This window comes from Acipenser ruthenus, chromosome 24 (assembly GCF_902713425.1).
Source record: "Acipenser ruthenus chromosome 24, fAciRut3.2 maternal haplotype, whole genome shotgun sequence".
Lineage (NCBI taxonomy): Eukaryota > Metazoa > Chordata > Actinopteri > Acipenseriformes > Acipenseridae > Acipenser > Acipenser ruthenus.
Genome location: NC_081212.1, coordinates 7,889,773 through 7,902,020, shown reverse-complemented (window position 1 = coordinate 7,902,020; position 12,248 = coordinate 7,889,773). Strand labels below are relative to the sequence as shown.

General features: G+C 40.9%; 1 protein-coding gene across 5 annotated transcripts in view; it reads left to right on the top strand.

The window, feature by feature from the left end:
- LOC117429256 (AP-1 complex subunit beta-1) overlaps positions 1 to 2,274 on the top strand; it is a 44,011-nt gene extending 41,737 nt beyond the window's left edge. For all 5 annotated transcript variants that reach the window (XM_034048573.3, XM_058998309.1, XM_034048572.3 and 2 more), the window contains one exon: positions 1,469 to 2,274. In XM_034048573.3, the coding sequence (XP_033904464.1) occupies positions 1,469 to 1,543 (75 nt within the window). In that variant the 3' untranslated portion in view covers positions 1,544 to 2,274. The remainder of the gene's footprint in view (positions 1 to 1,468) is intronic.
- The last annotated feature ends 9,974 nt before the right edge of the window (positions 2,275 to 12,248 follow it).

Sequence of the window (12,248 nt, the reverse complement as noted above, 5' to 3'; positions counted from 1 at the left end):
GCGCTCCCAGTCTACCAGCACCCCAGAGTTCAGGAGCTGCTCATCTTCTAGGGGCCCGCCATAGGCTACATCAGCCAATTGTCATTGTAGAAGTAAGAGCCAGCGCTGTCTAGTGATCAGGTTTCTTTAGTTCTGCTGCAGTACGCTGCTGTGCGCTGAATGGTGCTGGTACTTACTAATATAAAGATACTTTGGCTGCCGACAACTATGTCCAAAGATTTTGCATCAACCTGTATAATTAACTAATTTGCTTCATAAAATCGAATGAAACCTGCTGAATAATGTTAACATATTGTATTACATACCACTTTGTAGTTTTCCATATATTTAATGAAAAACTCACCTATTTAAAAATGTGACATTTTGAAATCTAACATGAAATACTGTACTACTATTATGGCTTCCAGTAGACTTTCATGATATCATTTTGTAGTTTCTTTGATTACATGATGTTAAATATAAGAGTGACATTTTGTAAAATTCTAGGTGATGCAAAACGTTTTGCCATAGCTGTACATTAAGTCGATCTGTGATGAACACAGATGAACATGTCCTCCTTCTCGTTCAGTAAACCAGCGCTTGTTTTATTGTTATTTGTTTGATCACATGGAGCCCCTGAAGATGAGCACTTTCCTCAAGGATACTAAGTGAAGACATGCAGAACCTGGGATATTGAGACACGGCACACTGCAGGCATTGCCGTGGTGCAGAGTACCTTAATCATGTCATAATTGCGTGATTGGAACTGTATTTTATCATTCGACAAACTCAAGTACTGTTGTTTTCTTCAGGGAAGTAGCTCTAATCGGGTTTAAGGAGATTTATTGAGTTTCTTTCCAGTTTATCTGGTTTGAACTGCCTTGGAATGTGTTACTGGATTGAGAGCTCATTCTGCATACAGATTGGAAGTAGTGTGTTTATTATTATAAATAAATGATGTGAAGAATCTAGTTTAGAACAGTTTCATGAATATCAAACCATATTTTATTTGAGTAAACACTGAAGAAAGCACAAACTGAAATGTTTGTCTGCTTGTCTCAGTTTCTCCGTTTTTTCTAGCTTTAGCTTTCTGATTGAGCATTTTGAAGTTTTGCACGATGAAAGTGATTGTGGCTAAAAAACAAACGCTTTCCTAAGTCTTTCCTGACGTGACTTCCATTCACTGGGTTGGTCTCAAATGCTTTGCACACTTTCACTTCCCAGCTCATTTCACCTTCGAAGGATCTTCAGGGTCAAGCATCTTACTGGCTGTAAAGCATGTCAGTCAGTGGGTAAAGCAGCTGGTTGGTTACTGAGGGCACAGAAGCAGTTGAGGGGGTGGGAGCAATTTTCCTCTCCAGGTGTCCAGGGAAGTTCATCTCGGTCTGAAATCAAGGCAGAGATTTCTTTAACCTGGTACCAGAAATCATGTTTTTAAACTGAATTTGCTGCAAACTCACCTCTGTGTGTGTGTGCTTGTCTCTCTCAGCTATCCTTGAAGTGTCGGGCCCCTGAGGTGTCTCAGTATGTCTACCAGATCTACGATTCCGCCCTGAGGAACTGATGAACGGGCCTCCTCTGCACTAGTGGAGCTGCCATTCCTCACACCTCTCTGTCTTTGTACCTGTGCAAAGAACAATCTACCATTTTACATTTTTAATTCTGTTTTTTTTGGTTTTTTTTAAGGCACTGATAATTAATATGTATGTAGTGAACGAAAGAGATGATCCTTTTAGTGCTCAGAGACTTTTTTTGTAACCAGTACGTAAACCACTATTATGACATGCTTTTTCCAAGTCTGTGCCATCCTGATTTTATGGTTATTTGTTTTGTTTTTTTTAAATTTGTTTTTCATTTGTAAATTGATTTAGAATTGTTTTAGACCCTTGTAAATAATGACAGTGCTTTTACGAGTGTCATGTGTGTGTGCCAGCACCTTCCTGTTTTTCTGTGACGCAATGTGTTTGCCAGTGGGAAGCTGTCATGGCAGGGAACTGTCCATGTAATTATAAAGGAATCTGCGTATCAATAAGCTCTGTGTAGCAGTAGGCTAACAGGAGTAGTAAAAACTCCAACTGAGGTATACGAACAGCACAGTTGAATAATCCAAGACTTAGTTTTAGATGTACTAAAAAAATAATGTAATTATAGTCAAATGGATGGATGTTATGAAGAAATAAGAAATAACTAGGCTTGCTTCTTTTAAACATTTATTTTTCAGGGGCTCACAAAATACCATAATAAATCACTGTTCTTTTTAGGGTTCTTTATTGAAACATCGTGAAACCTGTTAACTGTGCAACGGGTGCAATTTATTCTTCACTCCTGACCAGATGCTGCCGGGGCGAAGATATCCAAGCTGAGGAAAATCAAATGAAACAGACAGGTGTCAATCATAACTGATCTGATGCTTTCCTATTGTTGACTGTTGTACCACCCCCACTCAGTCATAGCGTGTCATCAGCACAGCTGCTCAGAAACGACTCGTCAACTGAAAGTGGTGAAACCTGTGGTATAATTAAACCGATTTCATGTTGTTCCAATGAAGAACCCCTGTCAAATACGTACTCTAAAAGGTGAGTGATTTATTACGAACTTAAAAGGAAGTCAAATAAATGCAGTTAACAGTGATTGAACCCTGATGCATTTTTTGAGGTTTGAAGCAGTAGCTCTGTAGCATTCATCTACAGAATATTTCTGTTTTAACACTGCAATTGTAGTATTTTAAGTCTGTTTTAGATTGTCTTTAAATACCAGTGAATTGTATTGTAACCATTACCCATGTCTTGTGACTTAAATGAAAGATGTATAGCTTTTTGGTATAAATCCAAGTATTAAGTCAATGCTGTACGGTGCCGTTGTATCATTAATAGGAAACGTATCTAATTCTGCTTGCTGGTTAGAGCAGGTCTTCTAAACAAGTCCCCAGGGTTTTACTCTGGAGCTTTACTCTGAACTTGCTGTCTTAATATATCCGCTCATGAGTAGCATGTTAATTCTGTGACCGTGTGATGCGTCATCCAAAAGTGTGAAAGTGTCCATTTTTTTTTTAAGCAAAAAAATAAAGAAATAAATACGAAATAAATAGCTTGCTGGAAGTAGTGGAGTTTACCTTTATCATTCAAGACTTTGAGTGTACGCACAGTGAAAGTACAGACTTGCTGGTGTTTGTGCCTCGTGTGTTACAGTGCCTGTAACCTGCATGTTAACTGTGCCCATTGTTTTCGATAAACATCCTCTTGTTTTGTACTGTTGAGGCAGGGGTTCAAATTAGACAAGGGATTAGCAAATTCATTCTTCTGAGGGGTTCTTATTGTAACGCTTCTGTGACCCTGAGTGAAGGAGCTGATATCCGGCTCTAGCTGTAGACATTTGTAGGCGAGTACATTGTTGGCGCCAGCCCCATCTAGTGCACAGCGGTGTATTGCCAGCGAAACTAAAGGAAGCGTGTTTCCAAAGTGGCAGATCACTAGATGGAGCTGACTGTTACTTCTGTAAAGACACTTTGTCAGATCTAGCCTCGGGTATGTGTGTGTGTGTGTGTGTGTGTGTGTGTCTATATATATATATATATATATATATATATATATATATATATATATATATATATATATATATATATATATATATATATATATATATATAATGGCAGGAAACTGGAACTGAAGAGCCACTCCTGAACTCAGACTTATCAACAAATACATAAATAAACACAGCATTGGAGTAATTGCAATGAGAACCATTCTAGCAGCATAAAAAGGAAAGGGGTGGTAATAATAATAATAATGTTGTTTTTTTGAATAGCATCCTATTTTCACACTGGGCTTTCAAACTGTAATAAGACTCCACTTCATTTCACACAAGTGCAAAATAAGGCTCCCAAAGTAACTTCTCCTGGTCTTCATTCAGTGATTTGAATGAATGAATAAATAAAGTGAAGCAGTGGTGTGAAGGCAGTGCTGTGAAGCGTTGTCTACTGCACATTGCACAGCCGTGTTCCTTACATCCAGTCCACGCTGCTTCCTACTTTCACATGCCTTTCACTTCTCACGGCTCTTTCACAGCTTGTTAAAGTAGATCTAACTGCATATGGATTGGAGCAGCCCTCAGCTAAAGGAATTGATACTGATTCTGAAATCAATTACAACTATAGCACGGCTTTCTGAAAATAAGATGATGAAAATGTATTTGATCATCAGCAGCTTTGTTTAACATTCCATCAATTGTATCCAAGCCATGCTTCAAATATAATCCCAGCATGTGCTTGCAGTAACATTACCTCTCCCTCTCGAGTGTCCCCACCATCCTAACTGACTACCCTTGTTTTGTAGCAGGCATTCCATATAAGTGGCCTTTGGTTGAGCATCAGATTTTGCTCGTCATCTTACTCGAAGCCTTCTGAACCCCTGTGTGTGAGCCTTTTACAGCTCCTCATTCGCATTGTTCTGTAATCATTACCTATATGTTATTTTTGCCATTTTCAATAAACCGTTGTGTCTGTAAAACGAGTGCTGGATCTCCTTTGTCCCTTTTGCTATCCTCCTGTCTTTGAAACACTTTTCTTCCCTCCTTTTGTCCCTCTCAGACTTTCAGAGTTTGAGACAATACAGCCATGTTGTATATCGGAGTATGCTTTCTTTAATTCCTTTTGGTATCAATTTGCTGGATCTTTCAAATCTGATTTAAGCTTTATTTTCAATCAAGCGCTGCTTGAATCTGAGACATCGGTATCCATTGGCAACACAGTTGGTGTCTTTTTTTTTTTTTTTTTTGCTTTAATCATCCGTGACATCTTGGTTTCCTGTGTTGACATCTTGACTTGAAAGTAAACCATTATAATACAAATCATTTCATTTTTAAATTGAATATCCATATAATCATCAGTTAGTTGAAAACATCTACAGCAAATTATAGAACTATGACCCTTTTCCCAAAGATTACATTTATATACCATGGGGACGTATATGCCACAGTTATTAATTTTTGTCACTAGGGGGCGCAACTGTGGTTACTGCCGCGTATTTCCATACTACAGTACTGTGGGTATAAATAGACCTGTCACTCGCAAGGCAGCTCAGTCAAGCAACATGAAGTTGCTGTTAACAAGCTAATCAAAACATTTGAGTGAACAGGTTGTACTTGTAATAAGCCTCATAGCGGCAGACCACCGACATCAACCGAAGTTCAGATCAGCCATGCCGTAGCAGAACAACTCAGCCCCAACACACGTGCTGTCGCCCGCTGCCTGGGTTTGACTAATCCAACTGTTCATAAGGCTTTTCGTTCAGCTCTGCGAATGTTTCCATACAAGCTGCATCATGTTCAAGCATTGGAGGAGACGGATTTCATCAGACTTTGCGTTGCAGTTCTAGGCATGACCAGTGGCCTGCTAATATCCTGTAGACAGATGAAGCAAACTTCACCCTGTCTGGAAGTGTGAACACGTGCACTGTATTATCTGAGGAGAGTAATCCACATGCAGCATTTGCGAGACCCCTACATGATGTTAAAGAGAGTGTGGTGTGGCTGTACGGCTGACTTTGTTATTGGACTGTTCTTTTTTTGAAGAGCCATCCGCAACCTCAAACGTGCACATCACTGCTGCACGATACCACACCATGCTGACAACCCATGTCATTCCTGTGCTGCAGCAACGAGATGTGATCAACACTACAGTCATCATGCAGGACAGTGCCCCTCTGCATACTGGTCTTGCAGGAGCACTTTCAGGACAGAATCAGTTCACGTCACTTTACTTGTGAATGGCCGCCTCGTTCACCGGACCTTACATCAGCGGATTTCTGGTTATGGGGGCACCTGAAGTCACGCGTGTACCGAGGGGACCCTCGCACGATTCCGGACCTCAAGGATGCCATTGTCCGGGAGGTGGCCGGCATACCTGCTGAGATGTGTAATGCTGCCGTAATGTCCATTATCACACAAAGGTAATTCATTCTGGATCATGGCATTTGCATCCCCATGGTTCCCTTAACAACCGTATGCAATTTCACCTCCTATGCCCTACCTTTTGTGAGATATCGTGTGTTGATGTGGTAAACCTACTTTCTAAATTTTGGGACATCCAAATTTTGATGTCGATAATACACTCAAGTAAGACTGATGTGATCATGTCACCAGGTTTCACAGAGATATATAACTGTGTATCACCAGCATAGCAGTGAATATTTACAGCATGTTTACGAATGTACAGTAAGTAAAGAAAATGATTCAATCATCGTTTCCTCCAGTCTGTCTGAAATATTTAAATCCAAACCAGAGACTGGAATTTGTTCCCTAATAGTCTTTATTTTATTTTGAAAGTAATTGAGAAGTTCTTCACACTTGTTCTTCACAATTAGTAGATGATATAGCACCCTTCACACCGTGGCATCCCAGAGCGCAAAGTTAAAAATAAAACAGCTCAATATAGAATACACTGCAGTTACAACCAATTATATAAAAGCGCATTCAAAAAAGTATGTTTTCAATTTTAGACTTAAAAGAATCCAATGTTTCAACCTGCCTAATGTCAACCGGAATAGAGTTCCACAAACAAGGAGCACAACAGCACAAAGCTCAGGCTCCAGCTGATTTATGACTATTTTTTTCGAATAACTAGGAGAGTTCTGCGTTTTCTGATCTCAGGAACAAATAGGAATATACAGAGTTAGTAGTTCTTGGAGATAAGATGGCCCTCATTCATGAAGGACCTTATAAGTGATTACAGCAACTTTAAAATCAATGTGGTAGCTCACTGGTAACCAATGCAAGGACCTGAACACTGGAGTAATATGTTGAGAACGATGAGTATGAGAAAGCAGTCTGGGAGCTGCATTGTGGAGAAGCTGAAGTCTTCTAAGTTTAGTGGCAGTGTGACAGGGTAGCGTCCCGGTCCAGACTGGCTACGGGCAGGAATTAGAGCCAGAGCCAGGAAGCTGCAGTTCAAGCGCTGGTGTGCGCGTTTATTAAACAGAAGCAAACACAACACAGCACGAGGGCTAAAATCAAAGGGTTAAACAACAGAACAAAACACTTGTAGGCTGGGCATTAGCCTTCACTACCACATTGCAAAATAATACAAAAATCACAGCCCAAACACTGACACTGTCACACCCCACCAAACACTCGCACTCTCACACCCAACCAAACACTCACACTCTCACACCCCACCAAACACTCACACTCTCACACCCCACCAAACACTCACACTCTCACACCCCACCAAACACTCACACTCTCACACCCCACCAAACACTCACACTCTCACACCCCACCAAACACTCACACTCTCACACCCCACCAAACACTCACACTCACACACCCCACCAAACACTCACACTCACACACCCCACCAAACACTCACACTGTCACACCCCACCAAACACTCACACCCTCGCACCCCACCAAACACTCACACTCACACTGTCACACCCCACCAAACACTCGCACTCTCACACCCAACCAAACACTCGCACTCTCACACCCAACCAAACACTCACACTCACACACCCGACCAAACACTCACACTGTCACACCCCACCAAACACTCGCACTCTCACACCAAACCAAACACTCGCACCCTCACACCCCACCAAACACTCACACTGTCACACCCCACCAAACACTCGCACTCTCACACCCCACCAAACACTCGCACTCTCACATCCCACCAAACACTCACACTCTCACACCCCACCAAACACTCACACCGTCACACCCCACCAAACACTCACACTCTCACACCCCACCAAACACTCACACCGTCACACCCCACCAAACACTCGCACTCTCACACCCCACCAAACACTCACACTCACACACCCCACCAAACACTCACACCCCACCAAACTCTCACACCCAACCAAACACTCACACTCACACTGTCACACCCCACCAAACACTCGCACTCTCACACCCAACCAAACACTCACAGTCACACTGTCACACCCCACCAAATACTCACACTCACATACCCCACCAAACACTCACACTCTCACACCCCACCAAACACTCGCACTCTCACACCCCACTCCTTAGGGTCCAAGATAACACCCAGGTTCTTCACTCTAGTAGAAGGTTAAATGGAATTGCCATCAAAAATAATGTTGATTGGATTACATTTTCTTAAACCCAGTTTAAGCCAATTAACAAAACCTCAGTTTTATCTGGGTTTGTTTTCAAGCAGTTTCTAGCATTGTGTGATTGGATCTCAGTTAAACACTTTGTAAGAGTATCTATTACCATATCTGCCTGTGGTGGAAATGATGCATAGATTTGTATCCAGCATAATAATGAAATCTAAGATTGTATTTCCTAATAATGTCACCAGAGGTTATATATAAACACTGAACAACAAAGGGCCCAAAACAGAGCCCTGAGGAACGCCAAACTGTGCAGTACCTATTTCAGAGGTGCAGTGAGATAAACAGGAAACAAACCAATCTAGAACTTTCCCAGAAAGACCAGCCATTTTCCTCAGAAATAAATGATCCAGTGATCAAAGGAATATTATTATTATTACATTTCTTAGCAGTCGAATTATTACATTTCTTAGAATATGCTTTTGATGCTGAGCTGGAAAGTGAATGAGATAAAGAACGCTGACCATTCCTGTTAAAAAGTATTTGCTTCTGGGAGCCCAATTGCAGAAATTTACAAGAGCAGAGCACAGGCACTGGTAACTATAGCGACAAGCCATTTACAAGAGCAGAGAGCAGGCACTGGTAACTATAGCGACAAGCCATTTACAAGAGCAGAGAGCAGGCACTGGTAACTATAGCGACAAGCCATTTACAAGAGCAGAGAGCAGGCACTGGTAACTATAGCGACAAGCCATTTACAAGAGCAGAGAGCAGGCACTGGTAACTATAGCGACAAGCCATTTACAAGAGCAGAGCACAGGCACTGGAAACTATAGCGACAAGCCATTTACAAGAGCAGAGAGCAGGCACTGGTAACTATAGCGACAAGCCATTTACAAGAGCAGAGAGCAGGCACTGGTAACTATAGCGACGAGCATTTACAAGAGCAGAGCAGGCACTGGTAACTATAGCGACGAGCATTTACAAGAGCAGCATGGAGTAGAACCACGGCAGGCCTCCAGCTCATCACACACTGAGAAGGAAAGGCCTGCAGCTCATGCTTTAGAAACTCTTCCAGCTGCACCAAATTCACTCTCAATACATGGACTATATGTTAACAGTAAAAGAACACAAAGGGCAAGTAAATTAACAATAAGCATGCACATCCAAACAAAGTAACCTGTTTTACACTTCTTTATTTGTGATGCAGTATGGAGATGTGCTTCTGGAAAGGTCTGTAAGATGGGAGTTTTGCCTGCAAGTGAAAAATGAAGTATTTACTGTGGAAATTGTTCCATCTTTTTTGATACATTGCACATGCGGATTTCAAAGCTGAGATTTTCTAATATTGCCTTAATCCAAAGAGCAAGTAAAGGAGGATCTGTCTCTCCATTTTTTTGGCAACCACTAAACAAGTTGTTATACCTTTAATGAAACTGCTATGGGGTGTATAAGCAGAAATGAACTTTTCCCATCTGTATCGAATCCTATGCAGGCCTGCTCGTGCAATTTTGTTCATTTTAAGGTAATTTTTCCGATCTTTAATGCCAACTTCAAGCGTTTGGTGTAATAAGATGGGTTCAGTATTGAAAGATAATATTGTTTGAAGATGGAGCTCGCATTCAGAAATAACCTTAAAAATAGCAACACCTTCACATGTATTTCAGCTGTATCTGGACACGCTGGTTATTTTGGAATCCATGGATCTTGAGCAATAGCTAAACAGTGCTGAAAGCCACTTCTCATAAGCACTGTTATATAAACGTTTCAAGTGAAGTCGAGTCTTTCCACTTCTATTACCCTTCATTCCTACTGATATTGACAAAAGCCAGCTCCACATGACTCATCTAACATGGTTCAAGGCTGTCATACACTGCAGTGTGCAGTTATGTATTGGTAGTATTCCATTTATTTGGTCTGAGTGAGTGTGTGTACAAACCTGGTTGCTAGGTAACAAAGAGCAGGTTGCTAGGTGACCGGAGTGGCTCTGGGCTCTGGCTACTGTGTGCGTGTGGCTAGTTTCAGTCGTACTTATTAAAGTGAACTCTTGTGAAACCGTCAATCAGATTAAATTGATCTTGAAAGGTAGGGGACGCGCTCCAGATACATGAGATTGCACGCTTCTTTTGAAAACCAATTTCATTTTCTTTTTCACTTAACAAGCTACTGGTCAGCAGACAAGCTGGCAGACAAGCTGGTAGAAATAAATGCCACACCATTTTAGAATGGACTGTGATGTGTAAAACGAAGAGCTTTACTTTTTAAAATTAGATTTAAACTTAACTACAGTCACACTCTTGTAAGGGACAGACAAACATGTCAGTGACTGTAAGTGGCAAAATAGGCACAAAAAAAACTCCTATTCTCCAGGAGCTTGTCTCCACTGACTCCTATTATATTTTGGCCAGCAGGACATTTCAATGTGGTGTATATCTACCATGGGATCATTTTTTTAAATAATTTCACATTTCTATTGTTTTGATTTGGATTTCCTTGAGAACGAGTTTAGTCAAGAAATGCCAGTTAGTGGTCTGCCTGCGTCTGACTTATCCGAACAGCCCGTAGCCCCTTCATTAGCACTGGTAATGGTAAGAAACAGCAGAGAGGCTGCAAGACAGACTGAGCTCAAGGTTCTCTCTAAAAAGACGGTTGTGAAGAGGCCTTAAACAGGGCTCTAAAGTAATCCACGTCGAAGCACAGTCTGTTGTGAATGAAAGTAAAAATCCGCCAGGTAAAATAATCCCTGAATTCATTGATTTAATATAAAAAATGTACACATCGTAGTGCTGTTTATTTTAAAAAATATGCTTGTGGTATAAATAGAATATTGAATGGTCGTGGTGTACAGAGGGTGACATAAACAGGAGTGATATCAAGCAGGTTTATTTCCTTCTGAAAGAGTTTTTACAAGTGGATAGACTTCCAATAAACAGAAGCATTCAAAGCTACAAACATAGATACCGTGTTTCGTCCTCTATTATACAATTATATATATGAAACCAATAAAAAGTGCACCTAAAACCCAGCATACCCGAGGAAGTATGTTTCCAGATGAAGTGCTTCCTCCTGTATGCTGGATGTTTGCGTGTTTCCAGGAACAAGGAGAAATGTGTCCCGGAGTAGACCAGGGGTTCTACTTTGAGAAACGTTTTCAAGAAACATTTTGACTTTAGCCAGTCAGGAGAGGCTCTGTGAGCATGTCATCGGTCATGTGACTATGCAAGATGGTACTTCTACAGAAGATGACATGGTTTGGAATCCTGCTACAGTCAATCGTTTTATTGATATGTACGCTGACACATTTTTGGAGCATGCAGCAGGAATGATCATGTGCTGCTTGAAAAAGTTTTTGAAGAAACTTGTTTCTGGAATAAATAAGACATTGCTACTGTATTTGTTAATGTTGACTGAAGGAGAAGCATTGGCAGGAGGTTCTAAGCAATTCCTTAAAAGATTTTTAAAACAAGAGTAGGGAAGATGATCAAATTCCATCTTCATACTATGATGGACACAATTCCACGTCTTTGGGAGTTGATATGGAAGAGAGAATTCTCCCAGACGCGTTTGAACCCCTGGAACAGCCAAATTAACAAAATCCTGAGAGTGTAAAGTACAGCTAATGCTAGTCATTTCTACCAGAGAACTCAAATATGGAATTAATATTAAAACCCAGTGCTTGTTCTTATCTAGACACATCACAAAGTTAATTGAAGTTAATATTGCAAAGGGACTTTTCTTAAATGGATTTTAAAAATCTCTGAAATTCAATTACCAGTTTCTAGTTCTTAACTTTTTTCCTTGACTGTTTTCCCCATTAAAGACTCTTAAGGTTGTTCTTGGTATCTCTGAGTCTTTGCTTACAGGCTTGCAGAGACGGGGTTTGCTATACTTGTGTGTATTAATGATGGGGCTGTATTCACGTCCAGTATAAAGGGTCATGATAGAAATGAGGGCCCTTGTTATCCTTGAACACCTGCAAGACCTGGGCAACCCACTGGTCTGAAACCAGGGACTGGAACAGACAGAAATGACAAGGTAAACACTTGCTGTTATCTTCCACTGAGCCAGCGTTATACAGTGGTTCTGTATCTAGGAAGAACTGACCAGAATGAGCTCAACTCTTACATTTCTACTTTGCACTTTTTAAGATGACACTGGCTTGCACTTTTGGGCCACTTTACATTTGAA